General features: G+C 36.5%; 1 protein-coding gene across 35 annotated transcripts in view; it reads left to right on the forward strand.

The window, feature by feature from the left end:
* Positions 1-1819: 1819 nt before the first annotated feature.
* The window catches only part of LOC148873551 (putative cyclic nucleotide-gated ion channel 5), a 124917-nt gene continuing 103963 nt past the window's right edge, over positions 1820-22773 (forward strand). For 6 of the 35 annotated variants that reach the window (XM_088964115.1, XM_088964096.1, XM_088964102.1 and 3 more), the window contains exons 1-3: positions 7394-7849; positions 8322-8376; positions 19767-19809. Coding sequence is in view for 7 of the 35 variants with exons in the window: in XM_088964095.1 (XP_088820221.1) it covers positions 19801-19809 (9 nt within the window). In the remaining 28 variants the exon portion in view is untranslated. Of the gene's footprint in view, positions 2086-7384; positions 7850-8321; positions 8377-19766; positions 19810-22773 lie in introns of those variants that run through there. The other 29 variants (XM_088964116.1, XM_088964098.1, XM_088964104.1 and 26 more) reach the window with 12 other exon arrangements.

Here is a 22773-nt window from a genome sequence, read left to right on the forward strand (position 1 = left end):
GACATCACACACCATAAGCTCCTTAGTTTTAATCCGGTCATGGCTAACTATATCCAAAGTCTAAGTATTAGACCAGAATTTTATGTTTCTACCATTGCCTAGAATTTAACTATATCCTCTCTTGGTCAAATGAGGAGATGAAAAAATCCCTCTCTAGGCCCCTGAATCGCCTTTTCTATAATTAGCCTTCCATTTTTTTTTTTAAATATTTATCTAACATTACATTGACCCAAAATTTTTTTCCATCGATGAGAATTTTCTAGCCTAATTTGGCTAACAAGGTCTTATTAAACCAGTGTAGATTCCTCAAACCCAATCCACTCTAAGCCTTTGATGTGCACACCCTTTTCAAATTTACTAGATGGATTGACCTTCTACCAATAGGGAACCATCCTAGTAGTGGAATTAACAATAGTCAACTTTTTAGCCAAAGAAAGTGTATTCTTTTTCCAACCCGCAAGGTTGCTAATAATCCTTTCTTTTAGATATTTAAAAAGATCTTTTGAAAACCTACCCTTAATGTTTGGCACTCCAAGACATATCTTGTTTCTCATTTCCAATGGAACTTTAAGAATCTTAGACATATTTTTTGGGAGCCTTTTAGGTATACCATTAGAGAAATTTATCACTGATTTAGCAAAATTTGGGCTTTAAATCAAAACTCTAGCAAACTTGTCCAAAATGTCTCTAATTTTTAGTCAAGCATCAATTGAAGTATCGGCAAAGATGATACAATCATCAGCAAATTGAAGGATGGGGATAATGGGCACTTCCCTCTCAATTTTACACCCAATTAATTTTTCACCTCCAACAGCTTTTTTTTTTTCAAGTTTTTTAGAGAGAGCTTTTATACAAAACTAAAATATATGGAGATAAGGGTCTCCTTGCCTAGTGCTTTGAGATAGAACTATATGTCTAGTATGTAAACCATTGATAAAAAATTGAAATGAAACAACTCTAATACATTCCATGGCCCAATCAACCCATTGCTTGTGAAATCCAAATTTAATAAGAACTTTCTCAATAAAACTCCATTCTAAACAGTCATAAGCCTTTTGCGGTATCGATTCTATATGCCAATATGCCAAACATCCATTTCTTTATTTTTCTTTATTGAATGAATCATTTCATGAGCAATGAGAATGTTCTTAATGATTTATCTATTTAGCACAAATGCACTTTGATATGAGAAAATAATATCATCCATAAAAGGGTTAATTCTATTTATCAGAATTTTAGAAGTAATCTTGTAAATCACGTCACATAAGCTTATGGGTCTAAAATTGTTGACTATTTTAGGGTTATTTGTCTTTGTAATCAAAGTGATACGGGTGACATTGAACACCCTATTCATCTTTCTGGAGTGGAAAAATGCATTGATAGTCCTATAGATTGAATCGCCAATAACATTAAAAAAAAAAAAAAAACAAAGCATTTAACACATCCAAGCTTGGGGCTTTTAGATCCTTAATAGAGAAGAGAGTGTAAGAATGACCCGGTTGGGTCATGACTCGAATTGTGGCCCATCATAGTGGCCACAACTTGGGTTGGTCAAAACTCTAGAGAGTTCCCAACATGAGCTCATTGGGAATGAGTTGGAGACCTCCCACAATCACTCCATGTTTATAGGAGTGTAATTGAATTTGAATTTTAAATTCAATTTTAATTAGATAATGGAGATGATTTAGGGAAATAATGGGATTTGGAGAGATTCTCTCTCAACAAAATAGGGAAGTTCATTGATAGGACGGACTAATTAGGAGGTGGAGAGAATTAATAGGATTTTATTTTTCTCCTTGAGTCAAGAGAACCCCCTATCATTCTCCTTGAAGGTAAAAGTGCTCTAAGAGAGGGATTGGCTTGAGAGGAGAAAGAAAATAGTGGAAAGCCAAAAGAAAAAGAAGGAAACTTAGTGCTGACACATTGGTCTTACAAGAATAGCTCGAATAGTTCCAAACAACCTGCTTAAGGACGTGATTGCAAGAGGGTTACACAATCTTTCTCAGAACAAAGGAACCTCAACAATTTACACTGGTTTTGTCACCCACCAATAGATCAAACTCGTGGTCATGGCTTCTGGAGGAGGTAAGTTTTTTTTTAATATATATATATATATTATAACAGAAAACACTGTTTAACATGGTTCTCATATGGACCATGCTTGATCACCCCCCTGTATTGTCCATTGGATCGGAAATCTCTGGTCCTGGTCATGTTGTTCAATGGCCATCAGAGAGTTTTGTATATTTCCTCATTGCCGACTTCCATGATAATATTTTGATTCATATCATCGGTGACACACTAATTAATCTCACTAATAAATTCCTTGACACCATTCACTTCCATAGATTTGAATCTTTCCCAAACTTCTTACAAAAGTGGTTTTTAATTTCTCTTTCATAAAAATTCTACTCATTCAAATCATTTTTAATCAGGCAAATCTTAATTTTAATCATTCTGATGGTAACAAAATTTGTTGTTTTTAATTTCTCTGAAAAGCTATATTCGTGATTGATAAGAGACCTATAATTGGGGTTTTCAGAAATCTTGCATTGGAGTTCCTAGAGATTAAATATAATATCAACCTTTTTCCTCTTTATATTACCAAAATTCTAGGGATTCCATTCTTTAAGTTTAAAAACAAGATTATTTCTTCTTTGTATGAACTGAAATGCTCTAGAACCATTAACGTTGCATTCCGAAGCATTTTTAACTACACGATTGAGAATTGGGTCCAAACACCACAAGGCTTCAAATTATGATTAGGCCTTGATGAACATTGAGATTTCATTTATGAGGTTACTCTCAGGGAATTCACATCTCCAAGAGGCATTTGAGAGCAGCCAATCCAACCTTTATCTAGTATGTCCATTTTTTCAAGTAAACTGGGCTCCATTCATTTCCAAATCGATAAGGTTACATAAGTAGATTAATTCATTAAAATCTTGAGTTTGGCTAGGAAAAACACTCTTTCCACCGATTTTATTTAGACTATTAGCAGGGACCCGTGTGATGTACAGGAAAATTTGAAAGATTTAATAAATTTATTTTTCATTTAATGTTGATTAATAAAAAATAATTATTGTTAATTGAATATGAACAAATATTTTTTAATAAATTTAGTTTTATTAATAATTTTAATAATTTTCATTCTTTTTATTATTTTTAAATGATTTTTTGATTAATTTTAAATAAATAAAAATAATCATAAAAGCTAAAATTTTTATTAATTCCACTAATAATTAACAATTATATAAGAATGACAACGGGGTGGGTTCAGGGCAGGGCACCCCATCCCTGCTCCGTCCCTAGTGTCATGTGGTTTCAGGGCAAGCTAACCACTCCTCAATGTCGGGCGAGTTCAGGGGCAAGGCAGCCCACTCCTCATCAAGGATGGAGAATTCTCGAATTTCCTTGCCCCGTCCTTAATATTGTGTAGGTTCAAGTAGAAGTGTAAATTTGGTCGTGCTGGGTTGGTACGACACCACCCGCATGTGGCCTACTTGTGTAATTTTGAAAATTTATTCAAATTTATTTAAAATTTTATTAAATAATTTATTTTCTTTTTAAATGGTTTACTTACATAATTGTACTAATTTATCTTATAATTTCTAATATAAACTATCCAATAATTTCCTTTTTTCCAATATTATACTAATTTATCTTAATAATTTGTGTAATTATTTGTTCAAATTATAGTGTTCCATTTCCCATAGTCATTTATCTTTAATAATTTTTAATAATTTGTGATGAAAATTACATAATTTTTCAATGGTTTTCCAAAATCTATCAAATGTAATAAATTTTCCTAAAATTTCCAAAATATTCTAATAATTTTCAATAATTATTTAATGCATTTTAAATCAACTTTCAAACACTTTATTTTATGAAAATGTAGTTTTATGATTTTTTTTTTAAATTTATTACATTTGTGTAACTATGGGGATTTATTGATTTTTTAAATTTTTATTAAATATATATTTTTATTTGGTAGTTTACTAACAAAATTACACAAATTTATCTTTTATTTTTAATATAAATTAATTAATAATTTCATTTTCTAACATTATAATATTTTGTTCCCCCCTTTGTATTTGGTTATTAATTATAATAATAACAATAACTAAAATTTTATACTTTTTGATAATTGTTAAATACAATTTTCAATTTTATAGAAATTAGTTAAAGAGTTTTCAATTTCTATAAAATGTTTTTAATGAGTTAATTAATAATAATATTTATTAATTTTTGGTAATTTACTAACATTATTTATTAACTTTGAACACTCCTAATTTGAACTAAATTTATAGTTTAATCTCTAATAAATAATAATAGTTTAATCACCAATAATTATTGAAATTTTATAGCAAACGTACAAAATCATTGAAAATAAGTTTATAATGAAAATATAATAGATATATAATAAAAATACATTAATTACAAAAATTTAATAAATACTGAAAATATACCAAATCAGTCAATAAATAGTGTAATCTTAAATAATAGTTTAGTCTCTAATAAGTATTAATCTATAAATTATAAAAAATATATAATTACTAAAATTAAATTTATAAAAAAATATAATAAATACGATAAATTAAATTTCAAAAGTTAAATAATAGTTGTTTAATCTCCAATAATTATTGTTAAATTTCTATTAAATAACAAAATAAAAATAGATTTATAAATAATTATTGAAATCATATTTATAAAAAACAATAAATAACTACTAAAAATAAAATAAATATTACTTATAGTATATACAAATATATAATGAATATACACTATTATTGTAAAATTATTACTAATATATATAATTTTGTTGATAGTTATTTTCTATTATTATTTAATTGATATAAGTGAAATTAGTTATTTATAATATTATTTAGTTATTGAAATAATATTGTTATTTAAATTCTTAAAATATTAATTTTTTATTGAATTTAATAATCCATAAAATTATAACTGTACTATTTAAAATTTTGTCACGTTAAATATTTTTTATTTAAATATTTAAATAATATGTAAAATATTTAAAAAGTCTTCATTATTTGAACTTTTTTTATTTTAATGTTATTACATAATATTAAATATTTTGTTATATTATTTAGTTATTTTTAATGTTTTTTTATTTAAGATTTTTAGTTATTGAAATATTTAAATAATGTTTTGTTTTTTAATGTTGAATTTTTATTTTTTTGAATAACATTTAAATTGAATAATTTATAAAATTATAATTTATATTGTTACTACATAATTTCAGGATGAATTTTGTAAAAATATTGAATTATTAATGACGCGAATATTTTTAAATCTATTAATTTTTTGTGTTTTGAATAAATATTTTAAACTTATTATATAATTTCGTTATAACATTTAAATTGTTCTGATTTTTTTTTTAATTGGAACTTTTTTTTGATAGATAGAAATAAAAAGTGGGGTAGAGGATAAATTGGAATTAGATATAGTTTAGGAATTAGGAGAGAATATCTCTACTAAATTAAAGATAATTTAAGAGATAAATAGGAGTTAGAATAAATTAGTAGATGAATAGGAATTAGAGACATTTTAGGAGGAACTGGGAGAAAGTGGTGCCAGTTGGCTAAATATTGATAAAGCAAATCCTTATTTCTTTCACTTGGGATTTCCTATTCACTTTTCCTACTCACCCTCTACATGCTGTGAATTGGAGCCACACATCTCTATTATGAATTAAGGGATTTGTGGCTCCAATGGACAAATCAATTTTAATATATATACATATATAGATAGATAGATAGATAAATAGAGAAAGAGAGAGAGGGAGAGAGTTGAAATCAACGGAAGACACCGAGCACCATCAATAGTGCCATCAATATTTTTTAACTAATTCAACATTACCAACCATTCAATTTTATTTGGAGAAGCATATAAACAAAAGTATTGAATCACATTAACAGTACATTGACTACTATCCCATAGGATCCACAAGCCGGCCACTAGAACAACCCATAGAATCAACAATATGGTAATTACGAAAAGAAAACGTTCTCTAAGGGGGTTAACAGTTTTGTTTATTTGGCCCATAGCGTCCTTTGGTATGCTTTTTGCATCTGGTTTTGTAGCCTTCAAATCTTCAGTAGAGTTTCTGTTTTGATCGTACTATTCTTCATCATGATCGTCTTGCCCATATATCCCAAATCCCAATCCTCATCCATCACTTCATCCCCCTCTCCTTCAAAATTCTCTTCACCATTATCACATATATGATCATTATTTTGTAATTTTTACGTTTTTATCTTTCTTTTTAGCCACTAGATGATCATCATTTGATCTAGCAATTAATTGAGGAAACGGGTCATGGAAGCTCCTCGAGCTTGGAACTGTGTTTGAAACTGCTGCTTCTGAGACTAGTTAATGACTTTATTGGGCCACATATTTCTCCTATTGGTGTTACTAAATACGTACCATAAGTATTCCTTCCATTAGGAGGAGATATTTTCCATTTTTTCTCTTCCTATTGACCTCGTTCCAACCTTCATTTTCCTTGTTTTTGTTATTTATCGTTAAAATATTTGCATGGTTTTTAAAATCGATTCAGAGACCGAATCGGTTAGGGGTCTGGTTATCGGGTCGAACAGTCTAATCATTCAAACTGAACAATCAGCCTGTTTTGACAAAAAAATAAAAAAATAAGAAATTGTTAAAACTGTTCGAACAAATAACTGCCCAAATCAACGGTTTTGGTCAGCAAAATCAATGGTTTTTTGAAAAATCCCAAATTTGAGGAAAAACCGGAAACCAATCAGGACCAATTCCCAATTTTTCTAATCTGACCATCCAGTCTGATCCAATTTTGAAAACTTATCAAATTAACTTTCAGAGAGACCCCAGCAAACATAGTGTGAGCCTTATCCCGCATCTCTAAGGATAAGGATGATTTCAAAATCATCCATCGATCGACCAAAACTCCAAAGGCAGACCAAGGAGTCTGACCGAGATGTCCTGTTCTTTCAGTTTTGCTCTTAGAGGATTGAATCCTTCTTTCCACTGCATGCATGCACTTTTAACAATCCAATGTTTTTTAAATCAGACTATACCAGACGGTCAGACTGATAAACGGGGAATCAGTCAGGTGATCAGTTTTGATTTTTCTCAAAATCAGATTTTTCATAAAAATCGTTGATTTTGATCAACAAATCATTAACTTGGGCAATTAACCATTCGAACCATTTGAACAGTTTTAATTGATTTTTTTTTTTTAGAATGAATTAACCATTTGATTCAAATGGTCAGATCATTCAACTGATAACCAGACCCCTCACCGGTTCAGTCTCCAAATCAGTTTTAAAATCCATACAAAAAACCCTTACAATGATTTGCATCCCTATCAAGACAGTCACAAGTTAAAAATTAGAATGTTGCGGTGACACAAGTGAGAAAATAGGAATATTGTAATAAGATTTCTATTTTCGCACGACACACACACGTTTGTTAATTGTTGTAGGCGAAATTAGTGGAATGGGATGAGAAATAACATGTTAGAAGATACGGTAATAGGTCGACCTCACCGAAAACAAAAATACTGAGAAGCGAATGAGAAAAAACAAAAGAAACCGGATTTCGTCCTCAGAAAATTTGTCCTTACACCGTTCTCACAACAAGTTACATCCGTGCATTTGGAATCATTTCGTGCTTGTATGTTTTGATTGATGGGAGATGTTCCCAATGCACGGCTGACAAATTTTGTGAAGGGGAAATCCGGATTCGAAAAAAAAAATATCGACGGCGGCCAACTTTTTCTTCCCAACCGAGCTTACTCCCAACGGGGTTGACTCTCCGATCATCGTCTTCTTCATCTCCGGCGAAGGTAAGACCATGAATATGCTCCGTTTCCTTTTGTCGATTCATTCTTTCTCTGAAACCTGATTGTTCTTCTTCCCCTCCCTACTTTCTTGGCCATCACCGGTCGGCATCCTAAGCATATCCTCTGTCGTCTCCGGCAACTGTAAGGCCAAAAATAAACCCTTCATCTCTCCTAGAGATGTCTTCCATTGAGCATTGTTTGAATGATAAGGGTCATATACACCTATCGGCGATGAATGTCCTCAAAGGATTCGCCGCCATTTATTCCGGCAACCAAATGGCGTTAGATCTGCTAAACCAATCTCAGTGATTATTGTTTCAGCTCTTTGGACCTAACGATTCATTATAATTATTTTATTTTATTTTTTGTTTATTGTCCAGACCTGCTAAATCGAAAGCGGTTTGTTGCTGATCTAACAAGTCCTTTTTTTTTCTTCATGAGATATTGGTCCTAACGATTTGAGTTTCTTGTCCAGAGCGAAATCGAAAGTGGTATTAGAAATCTTTTTTTGGAGCAAACACAACTCGCAGGTACGATATATGCATTTGTTTTTCTCCATTATTCTTCTGTTTTTTGGTAAAAAAATAATTCAGATTACTGATAACTATTTGCCCTATGTTAGTATAACAACTCGAATGCTTATTTGCTTTGTTCAGTATGTTAATGGTGGTTTTGTTTTGATGCATTTATTTATTTATTTATTTGCTTCTGATCTAACCTATTATTGTTTTTTCCTGGATCATCTTCAAGGCCTCTCATGTGTAACAGGGACTCTCTCTCTCTCTCTCTCTCTCTCTCTTCCATTGTCTTTCTCTTTCGTCCCCACACAAATTCTGCTTATTCTGGCCGTATTAGGTGTTATAGGAATACACTTTGTCCTTGCTTCATGAAATTTCTCGATGATAACTTATTTCTTCTCAGTGCAATCAATAGCCATTCTCTTAATCCTAACTAATTTGCTACATATAAGATGTATTGCAAACCCACTAAGCACCTTGCTATACGTGTACAAAATGATCATTACAATTGCATGCTAATAGGAAACCATCTTTATTGGCCACAAGTTCAATGCCCACCCTTATATTGGGTCTTTCCACAATGATAATGATCAAATGTTCTGAAATATGGGAATGATGTTCCCAATTCCCATGTGGAATTGAGAAAGTCTTGATGCAATTGGGGTTGGTGGTTATGGTTTGGGTCCAAGCCAAACCATATTTAGAGGGACCAACCCACCTTAAGCCTCAAGCCCAAGGTGACTCAATCCCTGCCCAACTTGACAGTATTCTCTCCGATTTTGATTTGCTTCATTCTTCAAGTGCAAATGTGCAGTCATGTAAAATAATGGATCCTTTTTCTTTAGCTACCCTGCTGCTCTCTTATTGCTTGAATAATAGAGAGCCATTTAAAGTCTTCTCATACAAAACCTATGGACATCCCATAGCTTCCAAACCATTTCAAGTCTTCTCTCTGAGGTGCTCCTTTGTATCTTTTTCTGTGATTTATGAAAATTTCCTGTTATTGATAAAAAATACAACTCTTGGCCCAGACATGCATTCAAAACCAATATTATTAGAATTAGACCCTAGGCTACCTTTTTTTTTTGAGAAAAGATAAAGAGTTTTATTAATTAAGAGAAGTACATGGCAAAGGGGGAAATTTCTGGAGATTACACAAGAATCAAACTTTCACTATATAAGACATCCAAGTGGGTGCCTATTTTAGCTAGAACATTAGCAAAATAGTTTAAATCCCTTGGAATCCAAATCAAATTTGCATTTACTGGTTCCAAAGAGTTTCTAGCTTCTGTCAAGAAGTGGTTTAACCTCCACAGGTGATGGGCATCGGTCCAGGCATTAGAAGACCTATTATCGTAAGAAGAAGGCCAACAAATAGGTTCTGATTTGGCACGGGGAAGACTCTTGGGACTTGGACTGATCTGGTCAGGAGTATTTTTGTCATTTTGACCAGTCCCATATGGGCTTGTGCTATAGCATCTTGTTCCTCTAGCTTAGTAGTGTTTCTCTTTTAATTTTCAGTTAATTTGCATTAGTAGGTAGAAAGTTATTATGTTTCTTGATGCACAAGACAAGGAGTTTTTTTTTTTTTTTTTTTTTTTTGTAATTATGGTGAACAGTATTCCGGGCCACAGAAGTCTCTATAAATAGATATATTCTCTTCCTTTTGAAGCTAATGAAGATTTTTTTTGAGCTCTCTTGCAAGTTTTTTGTATGGAGTGGTTCTAGGACCCTTGGAGTGATTACTTAATTATGGTGTGGTGTAGTGAGTGCTGCATAGTGAAGGGTGATCTTTGTGATTGTTTTTTTTTCTTACAATGGAAACAATCAAACAGGGTAGTGAGAATAAAACTGATATTCTGATTTCCATTGATTACCTAAATGTATAGATGTCCTTCAAATTAAATGGTGAGAATTATGTGCTATTGGCTAAGTCAGCAGAAGTGTTTATGAGAGCCAAGAAGAAGGTAAAACACGTGAAGAAGGAGAAACCCTCATCTGAATCTCAAGGGTATAATGCGTGGGAACATGCGGATGCACAGATTATGACTTAGTTGTGGAATGGCATGGAGCCTAAAATTAGTGTGAATTTTATGTTCTTGGATACAACCAAGGAGATATTGGAAAGGGATTTCGAAGAAGAAGAGATTAAGAAAGCTGTCTTTCTAATGGATAGATCCAAGGCTCCAGGACAAGATGGCTTTGCAATGGGTTTCTACCAAGATTGTTGGGAGGTGTTGAAAGAGGACTTAGTTGAAGTCTTTAAGGAATTTGTAGACAATCATGTAGTAAGCCCTGGAATCAATGCCGCTTTTTTGGCTTTGATACCTAAGAAAACTGATGCCAACCACCCAAAAGATTATAGGCTTATTAGTCTGGTGACAAGCATTTATAAAATTCTGGCTAAAGTGCCTTTGTTGAGGATCAAAACAGTTCTCCCCTCTATCATTGGTGAAACCCAGGGGGCCTTCATTCAAGGGCGACAAATAACAGATCAGATCCTCATTGCGAATGAGTGTGTGGAGGAAATGAAAAGGTCTAGGAAGAGAGGCCTCATTTGTAAATTGGATCTTGAAAAGGGCTATAACTTGGTGGACTAGGAGTTTTTATTAGAGGTGATGTGGAATTGTGGATGTGGGGACAAGTGGTGTAGTTGGATATCTGGGTGTATCAGTACCTATCACTACTCTATTCTGGTGAATGGTATGGTGAGGGACTTTTTTCCAGCTTGTAGGGGTGTCAGGCAAGGAGATCCACTCTCACCCTTCTTTTTTACCTTAGTAGCTGATGTGATTAGTAGGATCATTACTAAGGCTGACAGTGAAGATGCCATTTGGGGTTGGAGAATAGGGAGACACCAAGTCCCAGTTACCCACCTTCAGTTTGCAGATGACCTAGTGATTTTTTGTGAAGGAGGTTTTAGTGAAAAGGTAGCAAACCTAAAGGAGTTAATCAAAGGATTTGAAAGTATTTCTAATATGAAAATAAATCTGGAAAGAAGTTGCATAGCGGGTATAAATTTGGAGGTAGGAGAGGTCGAGGCTATTGCAGAGTGTCTTGAATGCTCCATCTTTGCTTGGCCCATGTCTTACTTAGGGCTTCCATTAGGGGCCAATCCTAGGGAGAGTAGATTTTGGACCCCAGTGATAGAAAAGTTTGAAAAGAGATTAGCTTCGTGGAAGAGGAATTATATCTCTTTGGGAGGGAGAATTACCTTAATAAGAGCTACCTTGGCTAACTTACCTACCTATTTTTTGTCTGTCTTTAGGATACCAGTTAGGGAAGCTAGGAAGTTGGAGAAGTTGATCAGAGATTTCCTGTGGGAGTCGGGACAAGAAAAAAAGGATAATTTGGTTAATTGGGAAATTGTGTGCAGAAGTAAAGAAGACGGGGTTTGGGACTTGGAGGGTGACTAAAAAAAGTCAAGCTCTGTTTGGGAAATGGTTGTGGTGATAGCCATTGGAAAGTGAGAGGTTGTGGCATGAGGTGGTGGGAAGCATTCAAGGGAGATCAGAGAATGGATGGGATGCTGTTGTATCAAGGCAGGCTAACCTAGCAGCACCTTGGAAGGCCATTCACTACACCCTTCCACAATTCCTTAAATTTATCAAGTGTGTTTGGATCCCTCCAAGCCAGATGAAAGGGTGTGGACTCCTAGACCTAATGGAACATTTTCTTGTGCTTCTTTCTTCAAGTCCATCTCTCAACATTTTACTCAACAACCCTTTCCATTAAAGGAAATTTGGTGTAGGTTAGTTCCCCCAAAGATTGTGGCATTTTGTTGGGAAGTATTCCATGGGAAAGTAAACACTCTAGATAACCTACAAAAGAGAAGACCTTTCCTCTATATTTCTCCCAATTGGTGTATCCTTTGTAGAGCTCACGACGAGGATTGTTACCACCTACCAATATGTTGTCCCTTTTCTTCCGACCTTTGGGCTTGTCTACTTTTGTTGTTTGGGAGTAGTTGGAGTCTACCAGCAGAAGTTCACATGCTCTTCAACCATCCTACTTTCCTCTGGCCTACAAAAAGAGGGAGACTTATGTGGAGATGTGCTCGTGTTGCCTTCACTTGGACTCTTTGGGAAGAAAGGAATGCTAGAATCTTTCAAGAAAGGGAAAGGAACAGTCAAGAATTGAAAGATTGTGTGTTGAATAGGGCAATACCGTGGCTGAAGACCTTGGAAAATTTTCATCAATTCTCTTTTAATGATCTTTGGAGAAATTGGTTAGCAATAGCGAGGTATTCATCCCTAAAGGACAAAGAAATTACAAGCTGGTTTCCTCCATTTGAAGGCTCACTGAAGTTGAACTTTGATGGAAGTAGCATGGGGAATCCAGGATTATCCGGAATGGGGGGTGCTTTGAGAAATGAGAAGGGAGAGCTATTAGCTGCTATACAGGGAGTGCAATTTGCAAACCAGCTGGGGGTACAACACCTAATAACTGAAGGGGACTCCAAAGTGGTGGTGGGTTTGTTGAAAAATCCTAAAGAGGCTATATGGTGCTACAAGAATGAAATGAAGAAATTCAGTTGGTTGACAAGGAATATGTTGGTTACTGTACAGTGGGTGGGGATATTAACAAATACTTTGTCAGATGTGTTAGCCAAGCAAGGGGTAAATAGGGAAGAATTGTTTTGGGCTCAGCTGTGATTCCTGTATTTCTTTCCTAGTTTACTTGTAAGATTCAAGGAGGGGCTGCAGCTCGCGCCTTTTCCTCGGATGTTGTATAAATTCACAACTCTAAATCAACTTCTGAATTAATAAATTTATTATTATTCATAAAAAAATAAACTTTATTTTGGCCAAGATAACATTACCAGGGATACCAACTTTTTCAGGAGTACTTTAATCTGAAGCAAGGAAATTAGAGCCTAGAGGAGTATTATGCTTGTTTACTGGAATACAATTGCCGAAGGAGAAGAGAAGAAGAAGAAGGAGAGGAAGATTTGAGAATGGCGGCAATCCATCTATCAGTCGGCCCTACTCTATTATAAATAAGTGTATTACATAATGTTAAATAAATAGACTAGAATGCCTCTGATTAGTGATGGGGCACCTAGACAAATAAAACACTAAATAAGATTAGGCCCAAAAACTAATGACTTAAGACCCAACAAAGATAAGAATACATATTAAGACAGCTGAACCAACACTCCCCCTCAAGCTAAGCATGGATATCAATCATGTTTAGCTTGCCAAGTAAGTCCAAGAATTTTATTGAAGCTAGCCCTTTAGTTAAAACATCTGCGATCTGCATTTCAGAGGGAGTATAAGGAATGCAGAGTTCCCCTGAGACTATTCTTTCTCTGACAAAGTGACGGTCTATCTCAATAAGTTTCGTTCTATCATGTTGCACTGGGTTATTTGCAATGTTGATGGCAGCCTTGTTGTCACAGTACAAGCTGAGAGGGTGCTCGATCCTTATTCCAAGTTCACCAAGAAGGATCTTAAGCCATAGAAGTTCAGCAACCTCATGAGCCATAGCTCGATATTCAGCCACTGCACTTGATCTAGCAACCACATTTTGTTTTTTACTCCTCCATGTAACTAGATTTCCTCCAACAAAGGTACAGTACCAGGAAGTGGACTTCCTGTCCCCAACAGAACCGGCCCAATCTGCATCAGTATATGCTTCGACTTCAATTTTATTGTGTTTTCTGAACAGAATCCCTTTCCCCGGGCAAGTCTTTAAATATCTGAGAATCCTTTCCACAGCTCTCATGTGAGGGATTTTAGGAGAGTGCATGAACTGACTAACAACATGTACAACATAAGCAATATCAGGGCGAGTGAGGGACAGATAAATCAACTTCCCCACCATCTTTTGGTATCTCTCTTTATCAAGGTAGTCCTCTCCTATTGATTCCTGTAGACCATGGTTCTGCTCTATTGGAGTATCTGCTGGCCTACACTCCATCATACCATTCTCTTGTAGAAGATCAAGGACATATTTCCGCTGACATATATAGATGCCCTCTTTTGACCTAGCAACTTCAATCCCAAGGAAGTATCTTAGCTGGCCCAGGTCTTTGATCTCAAATTCAGCAGCCAATAACTCCTTTAGTCTTTTAATCTCTTCCTGATCATCCCCTGTAATCACCATATCATCCACATAGACAATAAGTGCTGTAAGTTTGCCATTTTTCTTCCTTATGAACAAAGGTATGACTTGACCCACTTTTAGTGCAACCCCCTTTCTTCATGGCCCCACAAAGCTTCTCAAACCAAGCTCGAGGAGACTGTTTAAGACCATATAATGCTTTTCTCAGTCTGCACACTTTCCTGCCAAACCCATAACCTGGTGGAGGATCCATGAATACCTCTTTGTGTAGGTTGCCATTTGGGAAAGCATTCTTCACATCCAATTGATGTAGCTTCCATGAGAAGTTTGTAGCTAATGGCAATAGAACTCGGATTGTATTGAGTTTTGCTACTGGAGCAAAGGTTTCTTTGTAGTCAATCCCTTCTTTTTGAGTAAACCCTTTTGCTACAAGTCTGGCCTTGTACCTTTCAATGGACCCGTCCTCCCTATGCTTAATAGTGAACACCCACTTGCATCCAATAGTGCTTTTCCCTTCCGGTAGGTCCACTAATTCCCAAGTCCTTGCTTTCATTAAGGCTTTCATTTCTTCGTTCATAGCCTCTTTCCATCTTGGGTCAGACATTGCCTTTGAATATCTAGTAGGGATATGCACAAAAGAAAGAGCAGACACAAAAGAACAATAACAAGGAGACAAATGTGAGTAAGACACAAAATCAGCAATGGGGTGTCGGATAGTACAAGAACGGGTAGGCTTACGAAGGGCAATAGGAAGATCAAAGTCAGAGGGATGTGTGATAGGATTACCTGGAGTTGCTAAGATAGGTTGATCCGAGTCCAATTGGTTGCTGTCATGAGTTAGATGACCCTTTTTCCTTATGTTGTAGGTGATTCTTATATCTTTTTGTTGCCTGCTGGAGTCTTCTGTAACATCCGCAACATCACGAGTAGTAGCTAGTACAATGGGAGCCTCACTAGATTCACCCGGGATACCACAACTAGGAGGATCAGGAGGAGAAGATGGAAGGTCCGAGGCTGAAAGAGGCATAAAGAAGGAGGGAACAGAAGAATCCTCTTCCATCCCGCTAGTCTCCCCTTGAAGAGGATTCTGGGAAGAATGAAAATAGAATTGAGACTCAAAAAATAGCACATCCTTTGTGACATATTTTTTCTTGGTGACTGGATCATAACACTTGTAACCCTTCTGTGTAGGAGAGTACCCCAAAAAGATTCATTTCATAGCCCTAGGATCCAATTTGGTCTTCTTTGGATCCTTTACATGTATAAAGCATACACAATTGAAGACTCTTGGTGGAAGAGAAAAGTCTAGAAGATGAGGGAAAAGAACAGAGAAAGGAGTTTTCATCCCCAATACCTTGGATGGCATTCGATTTATCAGATATAATGCAGTAAGGATTGCTTCAGACCAATATTGCTTGGGAACTTTGTGCTGAAATAGTAAGGCTCGAGCAGTCTCCAATAGGTGTCTATTCTTGCGCTCAGCAACCCCATTCTGTTGGGGGGTACTAGCACAAAATGACTGATGGATCATTCCAGCATCCTCCATAAACAGGTTCAAGGATCTTTCAAAATATTCAACAACATTAATCGACCTGAATTGTTTAATTTTCTTGCCAAATTGTGTTTCAATCATTTTGTAAAATGCCATGGTTACCCGTGGCACTTCATCGCATCCTTTTAACAAATAGATCCATGTGCATCGAGAGTAGTGATCAATAAAACTGATGAAGTACCGAAAGCCATCAATAGAAATAAGGGGTGAAGGGCCCCAAACATTAGAGTGGACTAAATCAAAAGGAGCTTGAATTTCATTACTAGAAATTGGATAAACAGTTTTACATTGTTTTGAGAGCTGACATACTTCACAAACTAAATTTTGACTTGAAACACCTTTGAATAATTCCGGAAACAACACTTCTAATGATGAAAAAGGTAAATGACCTAGCCTAACATGCCACAGATGTAACCTAGCTATTGACTCCACATTGGACTGACTACTAGTAGTAGATGTTTGTAAGGCCGAGCTGATGTCTACATCAAGGTAGTAGAGACCTCCACACTCATGACCGCTCCCAATCGTTCTCTTCGTCAATCTGTCCTGAAAGACACAATGAGTAGGAAAAAAGGTTATGCTACAATTCAAATTCTTGGTAAGCTTTGAAACGGATAAGAGATTTGAAAAAAGATTGGGAACATGCAGAACAAATTTGAGTGAGAGGTCCTTGCTTAGGTCAACCACCCCTTTCCCAGAGATGGTAGAGAGAGAACCATCAACGACCCTCATCTTATCTTGGCCAGACAATAAATGATAGGAAGAAAATAGAGAAGACATATGTGTCATGTGGTCAGTTGCACCAGAATCAATAATCCAAGAGGCAGGACCAATAGAACTAGTTGCACTAAAAACAGAGACAATACTTGATCTGGCAAGGGAGGTGGAAGCAAGAGAATTGGTCCTTAGACGGGCTAGTGCCCGACTAAGTACCTCTACCTCATCAGCAGTGAAACCCGAGGACCCGTTTCCGGAGGAATTAGCAATCTGTCCCATGGGGGAAGAAGTAACTGTGGATGAGTGTTTTGAGCTATCATCACTGTGACTAGCAACTAGATTCCCACTTGTAGCTTGACCCTTCTGATGCTTCTTATTTTTCCTCAAAGCAGCTGGTTTTAGATGTGGATAGAGAACCCAACAAGTCTCTTTCACATGCCTTTCTCCTCCATAGTGGGTGCACTTCAGATTCCTCTTGTTCGAGTACTTATTCCCCTCTTGATTTGTAGAAATTAGGGCCGAATGTTCAACAGGCTGCTCAGCTGGCTTAATTTGAGTATCAACTTGCATCTCTTTTCTTCCAACCTCTTCATTCCTCACGAGGTAATAGACATGATGTAAGTCTGGCATTTCATCCCTTCCCAGAATTTGGGACCTTGTGCTCTCATATATTGGATCTAAGCCAGCCAAAAATTTAAATGCTCTGCCCTCTTCAATTTGTTTGTCATCCCTTTCCTTGTCTCTGGCATTCTCCCAATCAAGAATAAGGTGATGATCTAACTCTTCCCATAGTCCTTCTAAGGTAGTAAAATATGTTGCAACAGTCATATCCCCTTGCCTCAAGGCAGCAATGTATTGATTCAGTCTATAAATTCTGGCATTATTTTTTCTCTGCCCATAAGTTTTAGACACTTTCTCCCATATCTTGGAAGCAGTGGAGAAATGTTGAACAGTCCTAGCTACCCTTGGAGTCATTGAAGCAAGTAGCCAGGACATAACAATAGCATTCTCCTTACACCAAACTGCATATTCCACACTACTCACTTAAGGTTCCTTCTTCAGCTCGTCCAAATAACCAGTAAGTTCCTGGGATGTGATGAAGAGCATGGCTGAAATAGACCATTCTCTGAAGTTGTACTCATCCAACAACACATTAGTGATCTGTAGGCTGTGCAGATTTGGATTCTCCAGATTAGGAGACCTCCCACCAGTCCTAACATCTCTAGAAGACACTTCCCCGGATATAGAAGACATCTTCTCATATTTGCAAAGATCAAAGCTGTAAACACAATATACAGAAAGCTGTTTCAGACTTATGGAACTTGTTGCACTGCAAACTCAGTCCTGAGAACCCGTAACAGAGCTGAAACCACGAGCACCACACGGCTGCACTGTGCTCTAATCACTGCTGTCGCAAACTGTAATCTGTTGTGCTGACTTCTGCTGTGTTCTAATCACTGCTGTTGCAGACTATAATCTGCTGTGCTGACTTCTGCTGTGTTCTAATCACTGCTATCGCAGGCTGTAATTTCCCCTATGACTAGTTCTAGGACTGCCGCAATCAGTACTCCCACCTAGATCTGTTCAACACAGATCTCTCTTAGCTGAATGGCTACAATCTGCTGTACTGAGTCTAGTAGGGCATCAACTTCTGGGACTAACTCCCCTTGGGCCCTACCACCAAGGGAAACCCTAGATGTTGGTCCTGCTGTGTTCTACGACCAACCCTAGGGTTTCTTTACAGCAACCAAGATAGAAAAAGAAAAAGACAGAGAGTTAGAAGAGGAGACGACGGTTGTAACCAAGTGAAAGATTAGAGCTCTGATACCATGTTTACTGGAATACAGTTGCCGAAGGAGAAGAGAAGAAGAAGAAGGAGAGGAAGATTTGAGAATGGCGGCAATCCATCTCTCAGCCGGCCCTACTGTATTATAAATAAGTGTATTACATAATGTTACATAAATAAACTAGAATGCCCCTGATTAGTGATGGGGCACCTAGACAAATAAAACACTAAATAAGATTAGGCCCAATAACCAAGGCCCAACAACTAATGACTTTAGAGGCAACAAAGATAAGCATACATATTAAGACAACCGAACCAACAATGTTAGTATGAAAAATCTTCGTAATGAGCTTAATGCGTGTCACCCCTTGGTTTCAGATGTTAAAATTCAACAGCAACAATGGGAACAACTTGATGTGATAAGGTTTTTGAAATTTGAATATGAACTTGTTAAGGCACAAATACTATGCAAATTTGCTCTTCCCTCTCTTGAGGAAGTGTTTGCCCAACTCCGAAGGATTTCTATTGAACCTTCACATTCTACCCTCTCTGACAGGTTTGCTTTTTGTGGTAGCGAGAGGGTGAGGTTGTGGCAATAGAGGTGGTGGAGGTGCTCGTGGATTTCTAGGGAATCGAGGTGGTCCTATGTTTAACTGTACTGGTGGACGAGGTGGAGGTCGAGATTAAAGGGGAGGTCGTGGTAGAGGACAGAGTAATGGTCCTAGGTGATGCACATATTGTGCATTAGAGGGACATACTGTTAAGTTCTATTATGACTTGCATGGCCCACCCAATACTTAGGCCAATCATGCTGTGACTAGTGGTGGTGGTGTAGTTAGTGAGAATCAACAAGCTGATTAGACACCTTCCACATCTACAGGTGCTTCTAGGAAGGAAATGGTGAACGTCCCATGTGATGAGCATGAGAAATTTCTTCAGACTCCCTCTTAGTAGAACATAACTACCCTTGATCACTCAAGTATGGTTTGCTTGGCATCCAAACCTTCACATTGGATTATTGATTCTGGAGCCTCTAATCATATGATTGGGACTCCATGTGTGTGTTTCTTCTTTTTCTCAGTTTTCACATCCCAAACAGTTATCGTAACTAATGGTTCTACTTTTCCTATTTGTGGTGTTGGTAATGTTGACCTCACTTTTTTATCTTTATCCTCTATTTTATATGTACCCAAATTTCCATTTAACTTCATGTTTGTTAATAGACTCACTAAATCTCTTAATTATTCCATCACCTTTTACCCCTCTTCTTGTGTATTTCAGGATCTCAAGACGATGATGAAGATTGGTGGAGCGTATGAAGCTGGTGGGTTGTATTACCTTGATGGTGGTGGTTCGAAAGTAGCACTTCAATATTCTCTCACTTCTCTCTAGTGGCATTACAGACTTGGTCATCCGTCTCTTAAGGCTCTAAAGTTCCGTCATTAAGTCGTCTTTTTTCTTTGGATTGTGAGTTGTGTTAGTTTGGAAAATATCATAGAGTTCCCTTGAGTCCTAGGGTTGATAGTCATGTTTTGAGTCCATTTTCGTCAGTTCATTCAGGTGTTTAGGGTCCAAATAAAATTGTGTCATATAATGGCTACAAGTATTTTGTAATTTTTGTTGATGATTATTCAAGGATAAATGGTTTATCTTATGAAAGACAAAAGAGAATTTTTCTTTATTTTCCAAAAATCCCATGTTGAAATTCTTATCCAATTTGGTGTTCATATTAAGATTCTTTATTCACACAATGTGAAAGAATATTGTTTAACACCATTTCAACAATATTTATAACAACATGGTGTAATTCATCAAGCTTCTTGTCCTTGCACCCCGCAACAGAATATCATGGCTGAATGGGAGAGTCAACATTACTTGAAACTAAATGTCAAGTTGAGTACTGATGCAAGTGAAGAGTTTGAATATCCTGAGAGGTACAAAGATTGGTGGGTAAGTTGGACTACCTGACTATTACTCGGCTAAATATATTATTTGCAGTGAGTGTAGTAAGTCAATTTATGCAACATCCTTGGGTTCCGCATTGGGATGTAGTTCTAAGGATTGTCAAATACTTGAAGAGAGCTCCAAGCCATCGATTGTTATACAAGAATGGAGGAACTCTTGAGATAGAGGGGTACACAGATGCTAACTGGGCCAGATTTGTTTCTGATAAGAGATCCACTATAGGATATTGTACCTTACTTGGGGGGAATTTGGTGACTTGGAAGAGTAAGAAACAAACTGTAGTAGTAAGAATCAGTGCTGAAGCTAAATATAGGGCCATGACACATACTACGTGTGAACTATTATGAGAGAACAAAGCTGCAATCCACATTTCTTCTAACTTAGTTTTTTATGAGAGAACAAAGCATATAGAAGTTGATTGCCACTTTGTGAGAGAAAATGTGATCAATGAAGTGATAAATTCGACACATGTGAGTTTAGGTAACCGGTGGGCAGATGTGTTTACAAAAGGGTCAAGTCAGGGGAGAGTGGTTACATATGTAACAAACTGCGATTATATGATATATACTCACCAACTTGAGGGGGAGTGTTAGAGTCGGTAGCATAAGGGTAGTTTAGTTTTTTGTGATTTAACTAAAGGTGAGTTGCCTGGTTTATTTGTGTTTAAGTTGTGTGTTCCATACTTCATGAGGGACATTATTGCCTTTTATATTCTAATGTACAAACTATAAATAAAAGGTGGGTCGACTGAGAGAGAGTGATCTTTTTCTTTCTAGCCGAACCCTTTTTTTATCTCATCTCTTCTCTCTTTCCTCCTTACTTTAGACCTAGTACTAAACCAGTGTTAATCTAACATTAACAATTACCATCCCACTAGTGACATCAACACTTCCAGGTAGAACACTGGTGGTAATCTGAATATCTTTGGGAGGTTCCATAATTTACAACTTTTGGTTACACCACTCTTACCACTTTCAAGGCACCCTAGTCACAACTGGACCAAAAACAAGCCCAACAATTCAGTGCAATCATGGTTTAGCAGTAAAAAGGGCAAAAAAAAAAAGGAATTGGTAGCAAAATAGAAGGGAAGAATAAATCCCCAATAATTTCCTAGGGCTCAGAAAAACATGAGACCACTCCTCTTCTTTAGAGAAATTAGAGCTGACCTGGATGGCATATCTTAAATATTCAAACATCTACCAAACAAGTAGAAAAACCCATTTTTGAATTTTTCTATAATTTCAGTCCAAAAAGTACAGAGAAATATCTAAAAACCTTCAAACACCCATAATATGCATATCAAGATTCTTCTAAAAGAAGGCACATCAAATCCTACCAAAACAAAGTTCAGTTGTTGCTGGTTGTATGAACTGCTGACTATTAGACAGTGTATGCTCTTAGCTCCAATCAGAATGATGTACATTATGACATTTAATGTAAATGAATAAAATACATATTTAATTCATGTTATTATGGTGTGTTTCTGTGTAATACCCTTAAACTGGACACTTATGAGACTCGTGTTAGTTTAGAAGCTTCATAACCGTTGGATAGATCTGGGGAGATTTACCCTGCCAAGGCTAACACTGATGTGCCGCCAAGTTGGTTGGGGTGGCTTGTCTCAACTACCAGGGTGAGACCTGAGGTACATGCAGTGTGGGTTTTCTTGAAACCCTGAACAGGACCTGAATTCCAGTATTGCTCTGGACCTTGGAGATAGATGGGCAAAACTGGAATGTTACACCTAATCCCTAGACTCGATTATGATACTGCACTAGGTGTCGGATTGGGCTGTCTTTGATATGCCAATCAGTGAGATCCTTAGAGGGGGTCAAAACCTAGGTATGTTGGGACAATCCGAGAATTCATTTGAGTGGGTGATCATAGTGACAGGATCAACCCCTTTGTCTGACAAAGTGAATGATCGGGGATGCCGGCAGTTGATTTCAACCGTTGAAATTTGTTTTGCAAAATATATTTATATAGAGATATACATATATATTATGGTTTCAAAATATTTGCAAAATGTTTTAATTCCCGGGATTCATGTGAGTAGAGAGTGCAACACTGTTCCTTGCAGCCGAGGGAGAGGTCATCTCTTGTCGGGTAGTGTTTGATCATTATGGGCTGAGAGGTTAAGTGTAAGACCATTGGGGGTAATACTTGGTGGGCTAATCTTGCATCTGCCCATAGTCCTTGGGTTTTTATAAGGTGGCTTGACCCAAGGACCATTTAGTGTAAATGTTGGGCCCATTAAGAGCCCATGGTGATGGACTCAGGGGTTCACTGTCTCCTACAGTGAATTCGGCCAGGTCTTGTAACA

This window comes from Nelumbo lutea, chromosome 1 (assembly GCF_056320005.1).
Source record: "Nelumbo lutea isolate HS-2025 chromosome 1, American lotus-T2T, whole genome shotgun sequence".
Lineage (NCBI taxonomy): Eukaryota > Viridiplantae > Streptophyta > Magnoliopsida > Proteales > Nelumbonaceae > Nelumbo > Nelumbo lutea.